The sequence below is a fragment of the Brassica napus genome, chromosome C4, assembly GCF_020379485.1.
Source record: "Brassica napus cultivar Da-Ae chromosome C4, Da-Ae, whole genome shotgun sequence".
Taxonomy (NCBI): domain Eukaryota; kingdom Viridiplantae; phylum Streptophyta; class Magnoliopsida; order Brassicales; family Brassicaceae; genus Brassica; species Brassica napus.
Window position 1 is genome coordinate 8,871,308 of NC_063447.1, and position 16,347 is coordinate 8,887,654.

The following is a 16,347-nucleotide window of genomic DNA, read 5'->3' on the forward strand; positions in this document are numbered from 1 at the left end:
AACATAAAAAGAAATAAAGCTCTAAAGGGACGAAATGATGACAAATTATAATGATTAAAAGTGGGAAATATATAGTTTCATACTCACACGATCTAACATACTATAGAGCATACATTTTGATGTCCTGCATATATATACAACCAATCAATATAGCATTTATTCTAATATTCAAGGGTGTTTATATCACTAAGACCAACACATAAGTGATTATTGAGCTAAATGCAGACTATATATTTTCTTAGAAATTTTTAAGAAAAGCGATCTGTTAAATTAGCATATAATTAAATATTTTATTAATGATAAAGATAACCAAACCATTTGGGGCAGAGATATCATTTCAAATTCTCCTAACAATAACATGGATGACTCACACATACACCTCCCTACTTATTAATTATCATTGCCTTTGATGTAAGCAAGAAGTGCAACCACTATTTAATTTTCACTTCCATTTTTATTTATTTATAGTTCCATTTCAAGACACACAATAATTAGTGGGTTCGAACTTGTGTGTTTGAAACTTTAAAACCGATGGCAAGAAAAAGAAACTTTAAACCATTGTCATTTTGGAACTCTTAGCGCAACAACAGCACACCAACTAATCATTCACCCTTCACAAAGTATGCATTCAACGATTTCCGAATTTATTCCGTGAATAAAATGCAAAATCCAAAAAAAATCACAAAATTTGCTAAAGTAAACAGTAATTATAAACGTGAAAGTGCAATAATTCGTATTATTGTGCAACCAAACGAGGTCCACGAGGGACGCTGGTTAGTGAAGCGACGAAAGAGCCCATAAAAGATTAAACAAATCCAACTTGTAATGTAATCTATTTAGCTATATGTTATTTTCACACAGTGACACACTCATAAACACATAACAGAGTTATTGATTCTCTTGACCTCATTCTTCATAATTTCTCTCTTTTTCTTTACCTTTTAATTATATCAATCTTTATCTAAATAAAGGATGGTGAAAGAAGAAAAGGGTCATTAGCTAATCTGTTTTGTTGGAATGTCTGCCTACTTTTTGGGTGTGAGCAAGGGTTGTTTGTTTGATCCTTTTAAGATTCAAGTTAAGTGTAGTTTGCTTTGGAGGCTGTTTCAAAGATTTTTTTGGTTAGGGTATACTCGGGATGGGTTATTTTGCTTGTAATGGGGTTTGTTCGTTTGGAAACCTTCGATGACAAAAAAAGGAAGAAAAATCGGACACGAACACCCTCTAATATGTGTTATTTTGGCTGATGATGACTAGTGTTGACTAAACCAACATTGACCAAACCGTGTAATGAAATAAGTAAAGAGAGTAATGAAAATGGTCCAAACTAAAAATTTAAATTGAATCATGAATGATGATGGTTCGAACCAATCCCAAACCATCATTGCGAATCTTTAAGGGACGACGGCCTATAGAGTCCCTCCTCTTCATCATCATCATCATCATCATCATCATCATCATCATCATTCATCATCATCATTTTCAATCAATAACTCGTTTCAACCGTTCTGTAATATTACATTTTACCCTATCTAAGTATCGAACCAAGCCGGTCTACATACAGTAGTACTTGTTTGAAACATTGTGATGACATCTATAAATTTCTGTTGGCCTATGATGATATCATAAACTGTAAACGGGAATGATTACTTGGCGGGTGAGGAAATGAACATGTTATAACGGTTATCAAATACCAAACCAAAATGTGAAGATGCAAGTAAAAGACGAGAACCTATGCTATAGAGAAAATTCAAATAAAGCAAAGAAAGTAAAACCCTCCTCCAAGTACTTTTTTTCCTCTAATTTTCTTCTTTATTTCGATCATCATTCACATGACGCAACACAAATCTTTTTCTCACTTTTGCCTCACAAGTTATTATTAAAGTATTTAGAAAAGAAACAAAAACAAAATATAGAGAGCTGCGAATTCGGCTGCCATGTAAGCATAAACACAACACAAAGCATGATTGTTGTGTCAGAAGACTAGCTTTTGTGGCTCTATATAAGAGACACTATCTTCATTTTGTTCTCTTTGTCCCTCTCTACCTTTCATACAAATCTCTCTCCCTTACAAACATATAAACACACTTCACATCTTCTTCACCCGATTCCAACACTCTTACCTAAAGGTAATATCTCTCCCCTCACGTACAAGCAACGTGAATATCATTCACATAACCACCCAACTATTTTTCTGGTTCTTTATTTTATATAACAAAACTTTTATTTGATGGAAAAACTTAAAGCTTTATCCTTTTCTTTCAGACAAAGGCAACCGAAAAAACCCTATTTGTTTGTCTTTTTCAATATTTTTTTCTCGTTTCAAAACTCTCCTTTTTTAATAAAGATTATTTTGGCTCTGTTTTTGCTTGTACCTGCTTGGTTTTCGTCGGTTTCATTTTTTATCTTCTGTAAATGTATTTTGTATTTTCGTTTTCAAACTTCATCATTATACTTACTGCATCATCATTAATTTATTTTTGTTTTTATTGTTGTGTTGGCTTTATCTTTTCAACTCTGGAAACCAAAAAGAGTGATTTTTTCTTCTGTTTGAGCATTGATTTTTATTTACAAGAAAAATTGACATTTTTGGTTGAAACCGAAATAAATGCAGTCATGATTTTTGCTTAATGTAATTCCACATTAAACGTGTGAAGCTGCACAACCCATGTGGTGCTGCAATGATTTAACCTCGACTATAATCATAGCATAGAGCTTTAATAAATCAAACCTTCTTATTTTTTCTTTTAGCTTTCACAGAGCAAGGTTTATCGAAATGGAGAGGCTAAACTCGAAGCTTTACCTGCAAAACTGTTTTATAATAAAGGAGAATGAGAGGTTGAGGAAGAAAGCTCAGATTCTGAACCAGGAGAATCAACAGCTTCTCTTGGAGCTCAAACAGAAGCTCTCCAAAACCAAGAACTCTAATGGATCAAATCAAGGAAGCAACAGCAACCTCTCTTCGTCAAGTTCTGCTTCTGGACAATCCTGATTATGCAGCAAAACTCTTAGGACAAGAATTGGATATGGTAGACCGGAAAATCATCATGACCCTCCCAGCTCAATTAGAAGAACCCATATTATCTTATTTCTTTTTTTTATTAGTGTAATATTAGAAAATGGTTAGTGGTGTTATTAAGGTTATCAACTAGTTTTATTGTTGTTTAATTTTATTTTAATTTGTGGGTTCTTCTAGTTTATTTACTACAAAAAGGACAAAAGTGTAGTGTCTCTCTGCCTATCTTCTCAGAGGGATATTTTACTTTTGTTTCCATTTGTATGTTAATTAGATTTTCTTTGTTGCCTTTTTCATGTGGGGTTGGTTTTTTAGGATTTGGTGGATTCTGGGACTGCATTGATTGTACTACCTTCTGATCTTCTCTTAAACAACCAGTATCTTTATTATTTATATTATTCTACATTTTCCTTTGTTTATTCAAGAATTTTGTTCACTACTTTATACATGTTAGCTAAGATATTTTTTTGCACAAAAAAAAGCTAAGAGATTTATGACCTCAACCAGGTTTGTTGTCAAAGCAATATGTAATTGAGAAGGGAAGTATTGATAATGTAATTTACATGAGGATAAGTATTGATAGTAACGATATAAGAAGATACTCAAGAAAAGGGTTCAGTTAAAACATAGGTACACTTACTCGTTGCTGGTACCATTTTTAATCACGTGATCAATAGCTCGGGCTGATGTCTCAAAGCCTTTCTATATTTTATTATTTTGGGGTTTCTTTTTAAAACTTGTACAATTGTACCGAAGCTGTCATTTTCTTTTTTCAGTTATTCATAATTATGTTTTAGCACCATAAAAAAAATCAAGTGTTTGTGAGAAAATTAGAGAGAGAGAGCTACGAATCTCGATGATACATAAATAGTCCTCTAAGTAAATCATCATCATTCATCATAAACTCAGACTTGGAAAGTCAACTTTGAGATATATAACTTTCAGAAAACTATTCCCATTTGATCATTATCCCGAAAATCTCTTTGGAAGATCATTGCACATCATCATCTTCTCACGTACAATTTGTTCAATTTCTATAATCATTACTTCTCTATTTTAAAAGTAAACAGAATAAAAATTCAATGAAGAAGTTCGGATCGATGCTCACCGGGCTGGCGGTGAGACCCATTGGGCCTTTACCAAAACTACTTCAAACTAATACAGAGGAGACTATAGTCCAATGCGGAAGAAACTCAAATGCATAGTATTTTACGAATTGACGAAACTACCCTCACTCACCTTCTTCTTTGTAGATTCGCGAAGTCGTGTCTCTACTTCTAATGAAAAATTGAACCCTAATTTCGATTTCGAGATCTCAAATCTTGCGAAGATGACGAAGGACTTCGCGATTCCACCTGTGGTCTTCCCCTCCGGCGGATCCACATCCAACCCCAACGTCCAGCAACGACGCTTCCCCGCCGCTCCGTTCCAACCTCCCCGCCCCTCCTCCTCCGCGATCCCTTTCATGTCCTTCGACATCGGATCCGCCGCCGCGTCCTCCGCCGCCCCCGCTGGACCGTTCACCGGGACCTTAAACTCATCCGCATCCTTCGGAGGAGGAGGATCGTCCTCCTTCGAGGACGAGGAGCCTCTCCTCGACGAGCTCGGGATCCACCCCGATCAGATCTGGAAGAAGACCAGATCCATCCTCAACCCGTTCCGGATCAACCAAACCGTCCACCACGACTCGGATCTCTCGGGGCCGATCTTCCTCTACCTCGCGCTCTGCCTCTTCCAGCTCCTCGCGGGGAAGATCCAGTTCGGGGTGATTCTCGGGTGGATCGTGGTGTCGTCGATCTTCCTCTACGCGGTGTTCAACATGCTCGCGGGGAGGAACGGGAATCTGAATCTGCACACGTGTACGAGTTTGGTTGGGTATTGTTTGCTTCCGGTGGTGATTTTGTCTGCTGTGTCGTTGTTTGTGCCGCAGGGAGCGGGGGCGGTTAGGTTTGCGGTTGCGGGGGTGTTTGTGCTGTGGTCGACGAGGGCTTGCTCGGCGTTGGTTGTGTCTTTGGCTGATGGGGGAGAGGAGCATCGTGGGTTGATCTCTTACGCTTGTTTCTTGATCTATACTCTCTTCTCTCTTCTTGTCATATTTTGATGATTTAATTACGAAGTATTGATAGTTTTTTTTTTCTGGGAATCTTTTGATGGTGATTAGTAAGGACGAATGATGATGATCTAAAGTTTGTTTGGTTTTGTGGTGGGAATAGTGGAGCGATGTGTAAAGGCTTCATGTTTTAATTTTATTCAATGTTTGTATCTTTTGACTTCAGGAGTTTATATTTACAGAGTTTATTATCAATGTGTTCTCTTTTTTTTTTCTCGTAGACAGTCTATTTGTGAAAGTGTATCTGAATGAATGCTCATCATGCAGAACAAACAGTGTATTGAGAAGAGCTTATCTGCTTCTGTTTTAGAGTTTCTTTAGCCATTCGATTTCCGGTTAGGAAGCTGTGGAGATGTGCTTTTAGATCCCAGTAGGAATGCTTGACATTGTTAGGAGGATTTGCTTAGGTTTTAGCCTTTAGGTAAGCAAAAAAAAAAAAACTGAGTTGGTTTAAGCATTTTGGCTGTTTGGAACTAAGGCTTAGTTGAATAAAATGCTCTGATAATCCTCTGGATTAGTCTGTTTTCCGGGTAGGTGTCTATAGGGAAGGAGAAGGATTCTTGGCTATTCTACTACTGTCAATCCCAGAATTGCTTTTACTCTTACCCTCCGTAAAGAGTATTCGCTGTGTCATAAAAGGAGTTTTCTACTCAATTCATGTTCTTTTGATGGAAATTGCATTAAACTACATATTAGTTAGCTTGACATCCGCGCAGATATCAGAAAAAAGCAGGAGATCTGTTATCTTAACTTGTGTTTGGTCTGAACAGAGGGAGAGGGTTTTAGTCTAAAACTTCATATAGTAGATCAAAAGAGGAGAAAGGAGCATAAAACTTAGGGTTTGAGCTACATTGTTGATGGAGAACTGAGAAGAAAAGAAGACAAAAGATGGAGAGAAGGCTGTGTTACCATCGTTACCTCCGGATCTGACCTTGGAGATACTCTCAAGACCTCCTGCGAAATCTGTTGTCATGTCTTGCTTCCCAGCTTCTTTGTTCATCAACTCATTCCCAGCTTGTTCTTTGCAAATTCTCTGCCTTCTTATTTTCACAGATAAAGGAGGCAATCTGGTGGTTTTCTCCTTGCCACACGGGAATGACACTTTACTCGCATAGATTATTATCAAGCAATCAAATCAACTTTAGTTGCATTCAATTAATCTGTTTTTTTTATTAATATATTCAAACTTAACCAAGCTTTACACAAACCTGCAAATATTTTCGGAGCAACAGCTAGCTTTGTAAACATTACTATCTGAAGCCAGATAAGAGGATCTAAACAGCCAATAACATTCCTAAGACAAGAAAGGAACAAGATAACTTAGAACTTCTGGAGCTAATCGATAAGGGAAGCCGGGATACATAAGAAGGCATTGAAGGTCGAATTTATTGGGGTGACAGAAAAACTCCAACAGATGTTCCAGCAAAGGAACCATGAGCACTAGTAACTCAAGAACAAGCTTCAACTGAAGGAAGCCACGAAAATGAAAATCTTCACACGAGCAGCCAATGAAAAACACAATTGACAATCAAACTACTCACAGACCAAAATCAAACTACTCACAGACCAAAGGCGATTGAGATATAGCTCCACAATCCTTTACCAAGAAATTTGGAGAACCCGTCGTTTAAAAACCAAGGAATAAAACAACTTCACCGCATCGACACTTCACACTGAACAATTTTACAATAAACACACAAGTCGGACGAGACCTTGACGCAGAAAACTCAATAAACACAAGACGCCACAAAGGACAGATGAGAGTTTTCTTGTGCAGAGACTCCTCAGCCTGCTTCCTTGCAAATATTATAGATATATTTGGCTGTGGGTAGTAGGGGTGGACACTTCGGTTATTTTCATGGTTCGGTTCGGGTTCGGTTCGGTTTGGTTAGTTCGGTTCTAGTATTTTTTCCAATTGAAATAAACGATAGTTAGTTTGGTTTGGTTCAGTTCGGTTTCTGTTCAGTTCGGTTCGGTTTATATTCGGTTCGGTTTGTATTCGGTTCGGTTGGATTTATTTTTTGGATCAGTTTATTTAGGTTCTTCTTAGTTAGGCTCTTCTTAATTTAATTTTTTTAAAAGAAATTATGTTTTAAAGCATAAATTATGTAAACATAAACTATGTGAACTAAATTTAATATAAAACTAATACAAAAACCTTTAAAAAATCACAAAAATATATAAGAATTAAAAAAAAAAATGAAAGTTAACTAAAATAAAAAAACTAACATCATTAGTAATGTCTCTTATATCATTATTAAAAAGTTTGCAATGAATCATCTTCCATGTGACGCTGTGGAGAATAACTTTTGTTTTTAATAAAATTTGTTTTAGGTTTTAGGTTTTAGGTTTAGCACGAGTTAAAAAAGTTGAGTATCATTTATTCATGTATTTGTCTCCAATGTGTTCATATCCCCTGTTTCCGAGGTGTGCACCTAAACTGGGCTAAGAATACAATGTGGCTAGAAGGTCAATGCTTAGATGAGAGACTTGCGTAATACATCCAACTCGCCATTGGGCGAGTTGGATCGACCAATCCAACATCCACTTCTTTTTTTATCTAGTAACTCCATCAAGCTTTTCACTCTCAGAAAAATACTCTGATAAAAAGACAAATTTGTTTGTTAGTTGTAAGAAAAAATGTAATAATGTAATGTGCAACACAATTAGTTGAGTAGAATATGTAGGCAATCAAACTTGTGTAGAATATGTAATCATGACAAGCTGATAGATCCTTGGTACATATGGTAAACAATCTCCTTTAAAGTAGAGTCTATTCTCATCTTGTGTGTATCCAACCCTACACCCATTGGGAGTCTTGAATAGGCAGAGTATGTACTCGCCTTTTGATACATTTAATCTCGTTTTATTTGTCGTAGTACGTACAAATAAGTGGAGGCTAAGAGTTTAAATATGTAATGACTTGAAAATAGCGTTATAAGAGTCAATCCGTGAGTAAACATTGTGCAAGATTCCCAAAAGATCAATCATTAAATCCTGGTGCAGTGGGTTGATCTTTCTCCTTACAACAAGCGAATGTGAAGCACTGTTTTGGAAATGAAAAGTTTAGTTATTTATAAGCATTTGATGTATTTGGCTCAATATATGTAAGTGAGTCAGCCATACATCCCAAGAACGATGTTGAAACCGCCACACGTGATGATAGGTAGATCTTTTGAAGTCAGCATTCTTTTTATATCTCTTTCAATAGTGTGTGAACATGACAAAACATCATATCTTTCAACTCTTGTTCAACATCCAAACATATGTTTGCCTGATCACAAACCAAATCCAATAGTTAAATTTTAAAAGTTACAAGCAAGAAGAATAGAGAAACCAACTATGTTCCATGAGGAAACGAAGAACTCTCACCACACATATTACTTGGCGCGGACCAACAATTGCTTATTACCAAAAATCGGCTCTAAAAATATTATTAAAGCAATGATATCCTAAATGATAAGAAGAAAATTTGAAGTTAGCTACTCATATCAAGAAAGTAACTCTCAAATAACATTCTCAAAATACCTTGACTAGTCGCTTAGTAGCCTTGAAACCGTAATCATGCAGAGACTTGTTGAACTCAATATGTTTTATACAGCCAGTATGTTAATATGAGGGTCAAAGAAACACAACGTAGTTGGCTGTGACATATAGAAGATGAAACTTACGTAAAATGTCCCATGTGGAATCGGTCCCGATTGCAAAAGGTTGCAGATCCGTCAATCATGGCTTTCTTCTCTACTCAGAATCAGTGGCAGAGGTAGGAAAAAGTTTTAGAGCGGTCAATTTCGAAATTAGCATATATTACATGGGTCATTTAGCTAAAATACACAAAATTTACTTTAGTTTTTACACAATTATACAAGTAATATTTTTTTTAATACAAAATCCACCTGAGTCAATTGACCCACCTGCTAACACCTTACCTCCGCCACTGCTCAGAATCATTAAATTATGCCACCCACTCAGTGTACCCATTCATGCTTGAATACATATCACTTCAAGGCTCAAGACCATCATCAACCCTTGTTCAAACAGAAAAAAGAGACTCAAGACCGTCGTTGGCTTATAGCTCTTTTAAACACTTTTTCGATAATAAGGTTATACTGATTAGTGGTTGTTTCCTAGAATATTAATTTGAGTTATACAGTGTCTTTAGAAAACAGAACAGTATTGTTTACACGATTAATACTATTTGTTTGGTTCCCCAAGACGGCTAGATTAAATTTTAATATTTGGTTGTACACTTTCTAAAATGAAAATTAAAAAGATCCGAAGGTCACAAAATGTAATGAACTCAATTAAATCCGGACTAGACGAACATCTCTATTGTCATATACAAACAAAATTAATGGTAACAGTTGAAAAGTTAGTTAAAAAAGAATTTGATTTAATCCAAATGCATTGAATTTCAAATGTTTCAACTCCTATTCTTGGTGAAAATGTAGTTTGTGTTATAACTAATAACTCATAATTTATCATTATCAAAACTAAATGATTATTTTATTGTTATTGTTAGAATAAAATAATTCATGGAGATGGAGGAGAAGGTACACCTAACACGATTCATTGTATAAAAGCATGTTCATTGATAAATTATGTTAGTCAAGACTATCTCCGGTGTATTTTACTTCTTTTTTTTTCTAAAATAGTTGAAGTTTACTCTAATATATTTTTCTATAATAGCAATTTTCAAAATATAGAGTAAAAATAGAGATTGCTATTTCTTCTCCTATAAATAGAGGAAAAATAACAATTTCTATTTTACAGGAAAAAATATCAATGAGTTGGAGTCATTTTGCTTCTAAATGCTATTATAGAGGCAAAAATAGCAATGAGTTGGAGATACTCTAAGGAATTATAAATTTAATCATTTTTCCAAAAACTATAACTAAAATTTAATACTATTGATATTTTATTAGAATTTAGTTATTTTCTTAATTTTAATATTTTAAATTTTTTGAACCAATTATAAACAAACACGAGTTATAAAATAGGCCCTAGTTATAACCAACACTCTTCTTTTTCTCCTTCTTACATTTGCTTACAAAATTTTCTTTTTTAAAAAAAATCTTACTTATATGTCTTAGGTACACCAATCAAGTATAATTTATTATTTTATTAGTTAATTATTATATAATCTTTTCTATTATAGAATCTGTCGCGAGAGTTCACACATGTAATAACTAAGACTAAAACTATGCATTCAGTTAAAACTTAAAAGACTAAAATAAGTATACAATTTTATTTTTGTAAAAACACAAACCTCATGTGATGAACATTACACCACCCACTTTATGTTCCAAACTATATTCATGTTTGAGTTTGGTAACTTTGTACATTTTTTTATTTTTCCTTTTTACCCCTTTTACAGTTTCTTGGGGTCTTATTTTTTGTTTAACTGTATGGATGATGGTAACTATTTTTTTTCCTCTCTAAAATCGTGGCAACAGTGATCAACAGATGACGTGGATTAAGCAGATTCACATCTCATTCCTATTACAGTGGGTTAACCAAACAACCAAGAAACGACCAAATCTGATAAAGTTTTTTTTTTTTTTGCTCAACTTTGGACCAAATCTGCTAAGTTGAAAGTAAACTTGCGTTTATTACAAGACCCAAACCACTTCTCTCACTTTCCAGCTACTTTTCTCTCTCCCTCTGTTTCTCTCTGCTTCTCTCTATCTTGCCAATGGCTACTGGATCGACAGATTCCGCCACCTCCCGCTCCTCAGGTTCCACATCTTCTTCTTCCATTAGCTTTCGATTTTTCTACTTTGTAGCCATCAGTTTAAGGTAGATAAACGTTCCGGAATAGGAACATGCTGGTGAAATGAAATGATGATTAAGATTGTTGAAATTTAAGACGATGCATTTAATGATAGCTTTACTTTATCTGGAAATTTAGTTTCATGAATCTTCCTCCTATACAAAAGGAAAGAACAAGAAGAAGAAAAACAAAAATGTAGTAAATCTAAAGATGAAGATTCGTTTTGATTTTTACCAAAAAAAAAAAGAAGTTTCGTTTTGATGTTTTTTTTACAGTGGGTCCTGCCCATTTTTGTGAATTTTGATTGATTATTATTTTTAGTTCATCATTAGCCAATTATTTACACTGAGATATTAATTTTATATTCCAAGAATATTTGTTTAAAGGTGTCTAATTAAATGCACATGAGTTGGTTCTTAACTACTTTGGTCATAAAAGACTTCACATCATTGTTCCTTGATCTTTAAGATTCATTGAGAAACAGTGTCTGTTTTGTCCGAATCTTTGATGTACAGGTGTTCTCTACAAGCTGTTTGTCGTGTTCTCTGTCTGTATAGCTGCTTCCACTTACCAAGCACTCCAGCCTCCTCCTCCAAAGCTATGCGGCTCTCCTGGTGGTCCATCTATCACAGCACCAAGAATTAAACTTAGAGACGGAAGACACTTGGCTTACAAGGAGCACGGTGTTCCCAGAGATGAAGCTGCCCGTAAAATCGTATTTGTCCATGGATCAGATAGTTGCAGGCACGACAATGCCTTTGCAGCTCTTCTTACACCAGTACTACAACTCTTCTACTAGTTTCTGTTTCGTACATTCAGTTTACAGATCTTAACTTTAGAAATCATATGAATGTTTGTAGGATATTAAGGATGGACTAGGTGTGTATATGGTTTCATTTGATAGACCTGGTTATGGAGAGAGTGATGCTGACCCAAACCGTACTCCCAAAAGCTTGGCTTTGGACATAGAGGAGCTTGCTGATCAGTTGAGTCTAGGGACTAAGTTCTATATAATAGGGTACTCTATGGGTGGACAAGCTACATGGGCATGCCTTAAATACATTCCTCACAGGTAACACACATTTTTAATGATGGCATAGTTAATGAAAGGAATGATTTGAGATGGTGTGTTTGATTCTTCAGGTTAGCTGGAGCAGCTCTTGTAACTCCAGTGGTGAACTACTGGTGGAAGAGCTTTCCATCAGACATCTCAAACGAAGCTTATAACCTACAACCGAGAAACGACCAATGGGCGGTTCGTGTTGCACACTATGCTCCTTGGCTTACTCATTGGTGGAACTCTCAGAAGTGGTTCCTTGGGTCAAGTGTTGTGACCAGAAACCTAGGGTTGCTGTCTAAATCCGACAAAGAGATACTCTTCAAGATTGGTGCTGCAGGGAGGCCACATGAGGTGTAATATATATTAACATTCTTCATCACTTTCATCTTATTCACGTAACTTGACGTAATCAAATTATCTTATGCAGGGAGAAATAAGGCAGCAAGGAACACATGAGACAGTGATCCGTGACATGATTGTTGGATTTGGAAAATGGGAGTTCGATCCAATGGAGCTGGAGAACTTGTTCCCTAACAAGGAGGGATCAGTGCACTTGTGGCAGGGAGATGATGACGCTCTTGTCCCTGTGACTCTACAACGTTACGTTGCTAAGAAACTGCCATGGGTTCATTACCATGAGATTCCTGGAGCAGGGCATATGTTCCCACTTTTTCCTGGTATGGTTGATAACATCGTTAAGACGCTCTTAACCAACGAAGAAGTCAAGAACTAAAAAAAAGAGTCATGAATATCTCAAATTTGTTAGTAGATCTTTTGATTACTACTAATATACTTTGTTGGTGATCTTTTTACCTTTTTAGTGTGATTTATTGATGAATACTACTTAGTATATGTCACAACAATATTAGTCTTAAGCTATACAACGTGGAACGTGATCGTAGAAAACAAGTTGCATTGATAGTAGTATTATAGTTTAGTTAGAGCAGAAGCTATAGTTTGAGATTGATTATTTGTATTCTTTTACTTTTACAAATAGAAAAGAAGTCGTATTCATTTTGGTAAGCAAAGGTAAACAATAATAGTTAATTCTGGTAGCCCAAAACGAATTGGACCTTGTTTCTTGATTTTTGTTTGTACTGTTAAGGGTATAGAATGTAGTTGTTCACTACAATGGCCCAGACTGAATTACGTGCAAGTATATAAATAACATAATAGGAAACAATGTTACCATCCGACCTTAGCTCAGTTGGTAGAGCGGAAGACTGTAGTAGTTGCTGTAATCTTTAGGTCGCTGGTTCGATTCCGGCAGGTCGGATTTATTTTTCCAAATATTTTTATCGATTTCTGAACAGATAATTCATGGGCGCTTGGAAGCGGATGATCGAAATGGAAAGATGTTTTTTTTGTTAAGCTCTTATTACGTGTTGTTCGATATATACTTTTATATCAGTTTCTGTTAGAAATATGAGAGAAGTGTTGTTGTGAAAGTTGTGTCTTTCTCATTAGCTCTCACTATCAATATATAGTGGAGGTTCATAAGGGTTTACAACAAAGGAGAAAATCTACACATTTATTACATATTGACCACAAAGATATAGTCTTGGTCAAAGCTCATAAATGCTCCGGTTGAATGAGTCTTCATCTTGACTAGTCTTGGACGGATGAGACAAACCGGAGACGGGTGTAGACGGACCGGATAGTCTGATCGGATGTAAACCTCCTTGATGGTTAATGGCAATCCACATATCCATATCATGGATTTATAACACTCCCCCTTGGATGCCATAACCATATCGGGCTTGTAATGTGCTAACGTTGCCTCGTTAAAACCTCTCCCGGAAAACCCAAAAACCCAATGTGGTAAAAAGGGAAACCAAGGACAGGAAAAAGAGTACAACACACATTACTCCCCCTGATTTGGACATCACTGAAGGTCCTTGAGTCTTCGCATGTCAATCTGCTGCGTGAGCTTCCTGAATGTGCTGGTGGGAAGTGATTTGGTGAAGAGGTCGGTTGAGTTCTCACTTGACCGGATTTGAGTGATGCTGACCTCCTTGGCTTTCTGCAACTCATGTGTGAAGAAGAACTTGGGTAGTATATGTTTGGTTCGGTCACCTTTGATATACCCATCTTTGAGTTGAGCAATGCAGGCTGCATTATCCTCATATATGATGGTCGGACCATTGTCCTCGACCATTCCACTATCTGATCGGATGTGTTGAGTCATAGACCTCAACCATACACACTCACGACTTGCCTCATGCATGGCTAAGATTTCTGAGTGATTTGATGATGTGGCTGCTATAGTTTGTTTCATGGAACGCCATGATATTGCAGTACCACCATGAGTGAACACATATCCGGTTTGGGACCGAGCATGGTGTGGATCAGATAAGTAGCCTGCATCAGCAAAGCCTACTAAACCATCTTTGGTTTCATTGGTATAAAATAGACCCAAATCCTTAGTTCCTTGAAGGTAACGTAGGATATGTTTAATTCCATTCCAGTGCCTCTGGGTCGGACATGAACTAAAACGGGCTAGGAGACTCACGGCAAAACATATATCTGGTCTAGTGTGGCTAGCCAAATACAGTAACGCTCCTATGGCACTGAGGTAAGGCACTTCTGGACCCAGGACATTCTCATTCTCGTCCTTAGGACGAAATGGGTCAGTGTCCACTCCAAGGGACCTCACGACCATTGGGCTGGTCAATGGGTGAGCCTGGTCCATGTTAAATCTCTTGAGTACTTTTTCTGTATATGCCTTTTGATGCACAAGGATTCCTCCTTTTATGTACTCAAGTTGTAACCCCAAACAGACTTTAGTTTTACCTAGGTCTTTCATTTCAAACTCTTTCTTGAGATATTCAACTGTTTGGGCGATTTCCCCAGGGGTTCCAATGATGTTCAAATCATCAACATACACTGCTATGATAACAAATCCTTTGTTTGCAAACTTCTTTATAAAGATACATGGACTGATAGGGTCGTTCTTATAGCCAACTTTGGCAAGGTATTCGCTTAAGCGATTATACCACATTCGACCACTTTGCTTAAGTCCATATAAGGATTTGTTCAGCCTTATGCAGTGTTCTTCTCGAGAACCTTTATTAGCTTTGAGCTCAACACCCTCTGGTAATCTCATATATATTTCGTTATCCAGTGGACCATAAAGGTATGCGGTTACAACATCCATTAACCGCATATCCAAATTTTCTTTGATGGCCAGACTTATTAAAAATCGAAATGTAGTTGCATCCACCACAGGGGAGTATGTCTCCTCATAATCGATGCCTGGTATTTGTGAGAATCCTTGTGCAACAAGCCGTGCTTTGTATCTTACAATTTCACCATATTCATTTCTCTTCCTCACAAATACCCACTTATATCCCACTGGTTTAACATTATAAGGTGTCCGGATAATCGATCCAAAGACATTCCTTTTCTTAAAAGATTCTAACTCCACGTTTATGGCTTCTTTCCATTTGAGCCAATCTGATCTTTGAGTGCACTCTAGTATAGACGTGGGTTCATGATCCTCATCTAAGTCCATAACATCAAGGGCTACTTGGTATGCAAATATATCATTGATGTCGACATCATTCCGGTTCCATCTTGTCCCAGACATTAAATAATTAATTGAGATCTCATCATTAGCACCTTCAGTACCATGAGGCTCGGCGTCCCGAGTCTCATTGGTTGGTACCTTAGGCATGGCCATTTCGGCCTTGTCTGGACAATCTATGACCTCGGTTTCTTTTGCACCTTTCTTTAGTTTCCGAGGTCTTTTATCTTTGGAACCAATTGGTCTACCACGCTTAAGACGTGCTTTAGACTCTGTAGCCACTTGATTGTGTCCATCTTGGACATCAATACTTATTGGTGCATTACAAGCTGGTATATAGGACTTAGTCACTCTTTTCGGGTCAGCAAAGGAATCAGGCAATTGATTAGCTAGCTTTTGCATATGAATTATTTTCTGGACCTCTAAATCACATGATTGAGTCCGAGGATCTTGCCATGATAAGGATGTTTGATTCCATACAATTTCTTTGCCCAGCTTGTTATTTTCTCCCCCTAATGTTGGGTACTCTGATTCATCAAAATGACAATCAGCATATCTGGCCTTAAATAAATCTCCAGTAGTAGGCTCAAGATATTTAATAATGGTTGGAGAATCAAAACCAACATATATTCCCATCCTCCTTTGAGGTCCCATTTTTGTTCTCTGTGGTGGTGCAATAGGGATGTACACAGAACATCCAAATATTTTGATATGGGATACGTCTGGCTCATGACCCGAGAGTAATTGGGATGGAGAATATTTATGTTCACTGGATGGCCTTATGCGTATTAATTCAGCAGCATGTAATACCGCATGTCCCCAAGCTGATACTGGTAGCTTCGACCTCATGAGTAATGGTCGA

The 16,347-nt window shown here is 36.7% G+C and overlaps 3 protein-coding genes and 1 non-coding gene across 4 annotated transcripts; all 4 read left to right on the top strand.

The window, feature by feature from the left end:
* Nucleotides 1-1,817: 1,817 nt before the first annotated feature.
* On the top strand, nucleotides 1,818-5,321 carry LOC106394848 (protein LITTLE ZIPPER 4). The gene is made up of 2 exons (XM_013835407.3): nucleotides 1,818-2,129; nucleotides 2,761-5,321. Exon 2 carries the CDS (start codon nucleotides 2,777-2,779, stop codon nucleotides 2,990-2,992), a length of 216 nt encoding a protein of 71 aa, XP_013690861.1. The 5' UTR covers nucleotides 1,818-2,129; nucleotides 2,761-2,776; the 3' UTR covers nucleotides 2,993-5,321.
* Nucleotides 4,190-5,321, top strand: LOC106396933 (protein YIPF5 homolog). Its single transcript, XM_013837444.3, has one exon. The coding sequence runs from the start codon at nucleotides 4,197-4,199 to the stop codon at nucleotides 5,115-5,117; it is 921 nt and encodes a 306-aa protein (XP_013692898.3). The 5' UTR covers nucleotides 4,190-4,196; the 3' UTR covers nucleotides 5,118-5,321.
* A 5,329-nt stretch (nucleotides 5,322-10,650) lies between these two features.
* BNAC04G09020D lies at nucleotides 10,651-12,802 on the top strand. Its single transcript, XM_013830588.3, has 5 exons — nucleotides 10,651-10,864; nucleotides 11,415-11,677; nucleotides 11,760-11,971; nucleotides 12,043-12,310; nucleotides 12,387-12,802. Exons 1-5 carry the CDS (start codon nucleotides 10,822-10,824, stop codon nucleotides 12,690-12,692), a joined length of 1,092 nt encoding a protein of 363 aa, XP_013686042.1. The 5' UTR covers nucleotides 10,651-10,821; the 3' UTR covers nucleotides 12,693-12,802.
* Nucleotides 12,803-13,151: 349 nt separating this feature from the next.
* TRNAY-GUA lies at nucleotides 13,152-13,235 on the top strand. Its single transcript is given in 2 exon segments — nucleotides 13,152-13,188; nucleotides 13,200-13,235. It is a non-coding gene; the product is annotated as a tRNA-Tyr (tRNA).
* Nucleotides 13,236-16,347: the final 3,112 nt, after the last annotated feature.

Excerpts from the sequence above, each read along its gene's own strand:
- LOC106394848 (XM_013835407.3), top strand. The coding sequence starts at position 2,777 with ATGGAGAGGCTAAACTCGAAGCTTTACCTGCAAAACTGTTTTATAATA.
- LOC106396933 (XM_013837444.3), top strand. The coding sequence starts at position 4,197 with ATGCGGAAGAAACTCAAATGCATAGTATTTTACGAATTGACGAAACTA.
- BNAC04G09020D (XM_013830588.3), top strand. The coding sequence starts at position 10,822 with ATGGCTACTGGATCGACAGATTCCGCCACCTCCCGCTCCTCAG. Across the intron at positions 11,972-12,042 it reads CTTAAATACATTCCTCACAG|GTTAGCTGGAGCAGCTCTTG; the intron begins GTAACACACATT and ends TTGATTCTTCAG. Across the intron at positions 12,311-12,386 it reads CTGCAGGGAGGCCACATGAG|GGAGAAATAAGGCAGCAAGG; the intron begins GTGTAATATATA and ends TATCTTATGCAG.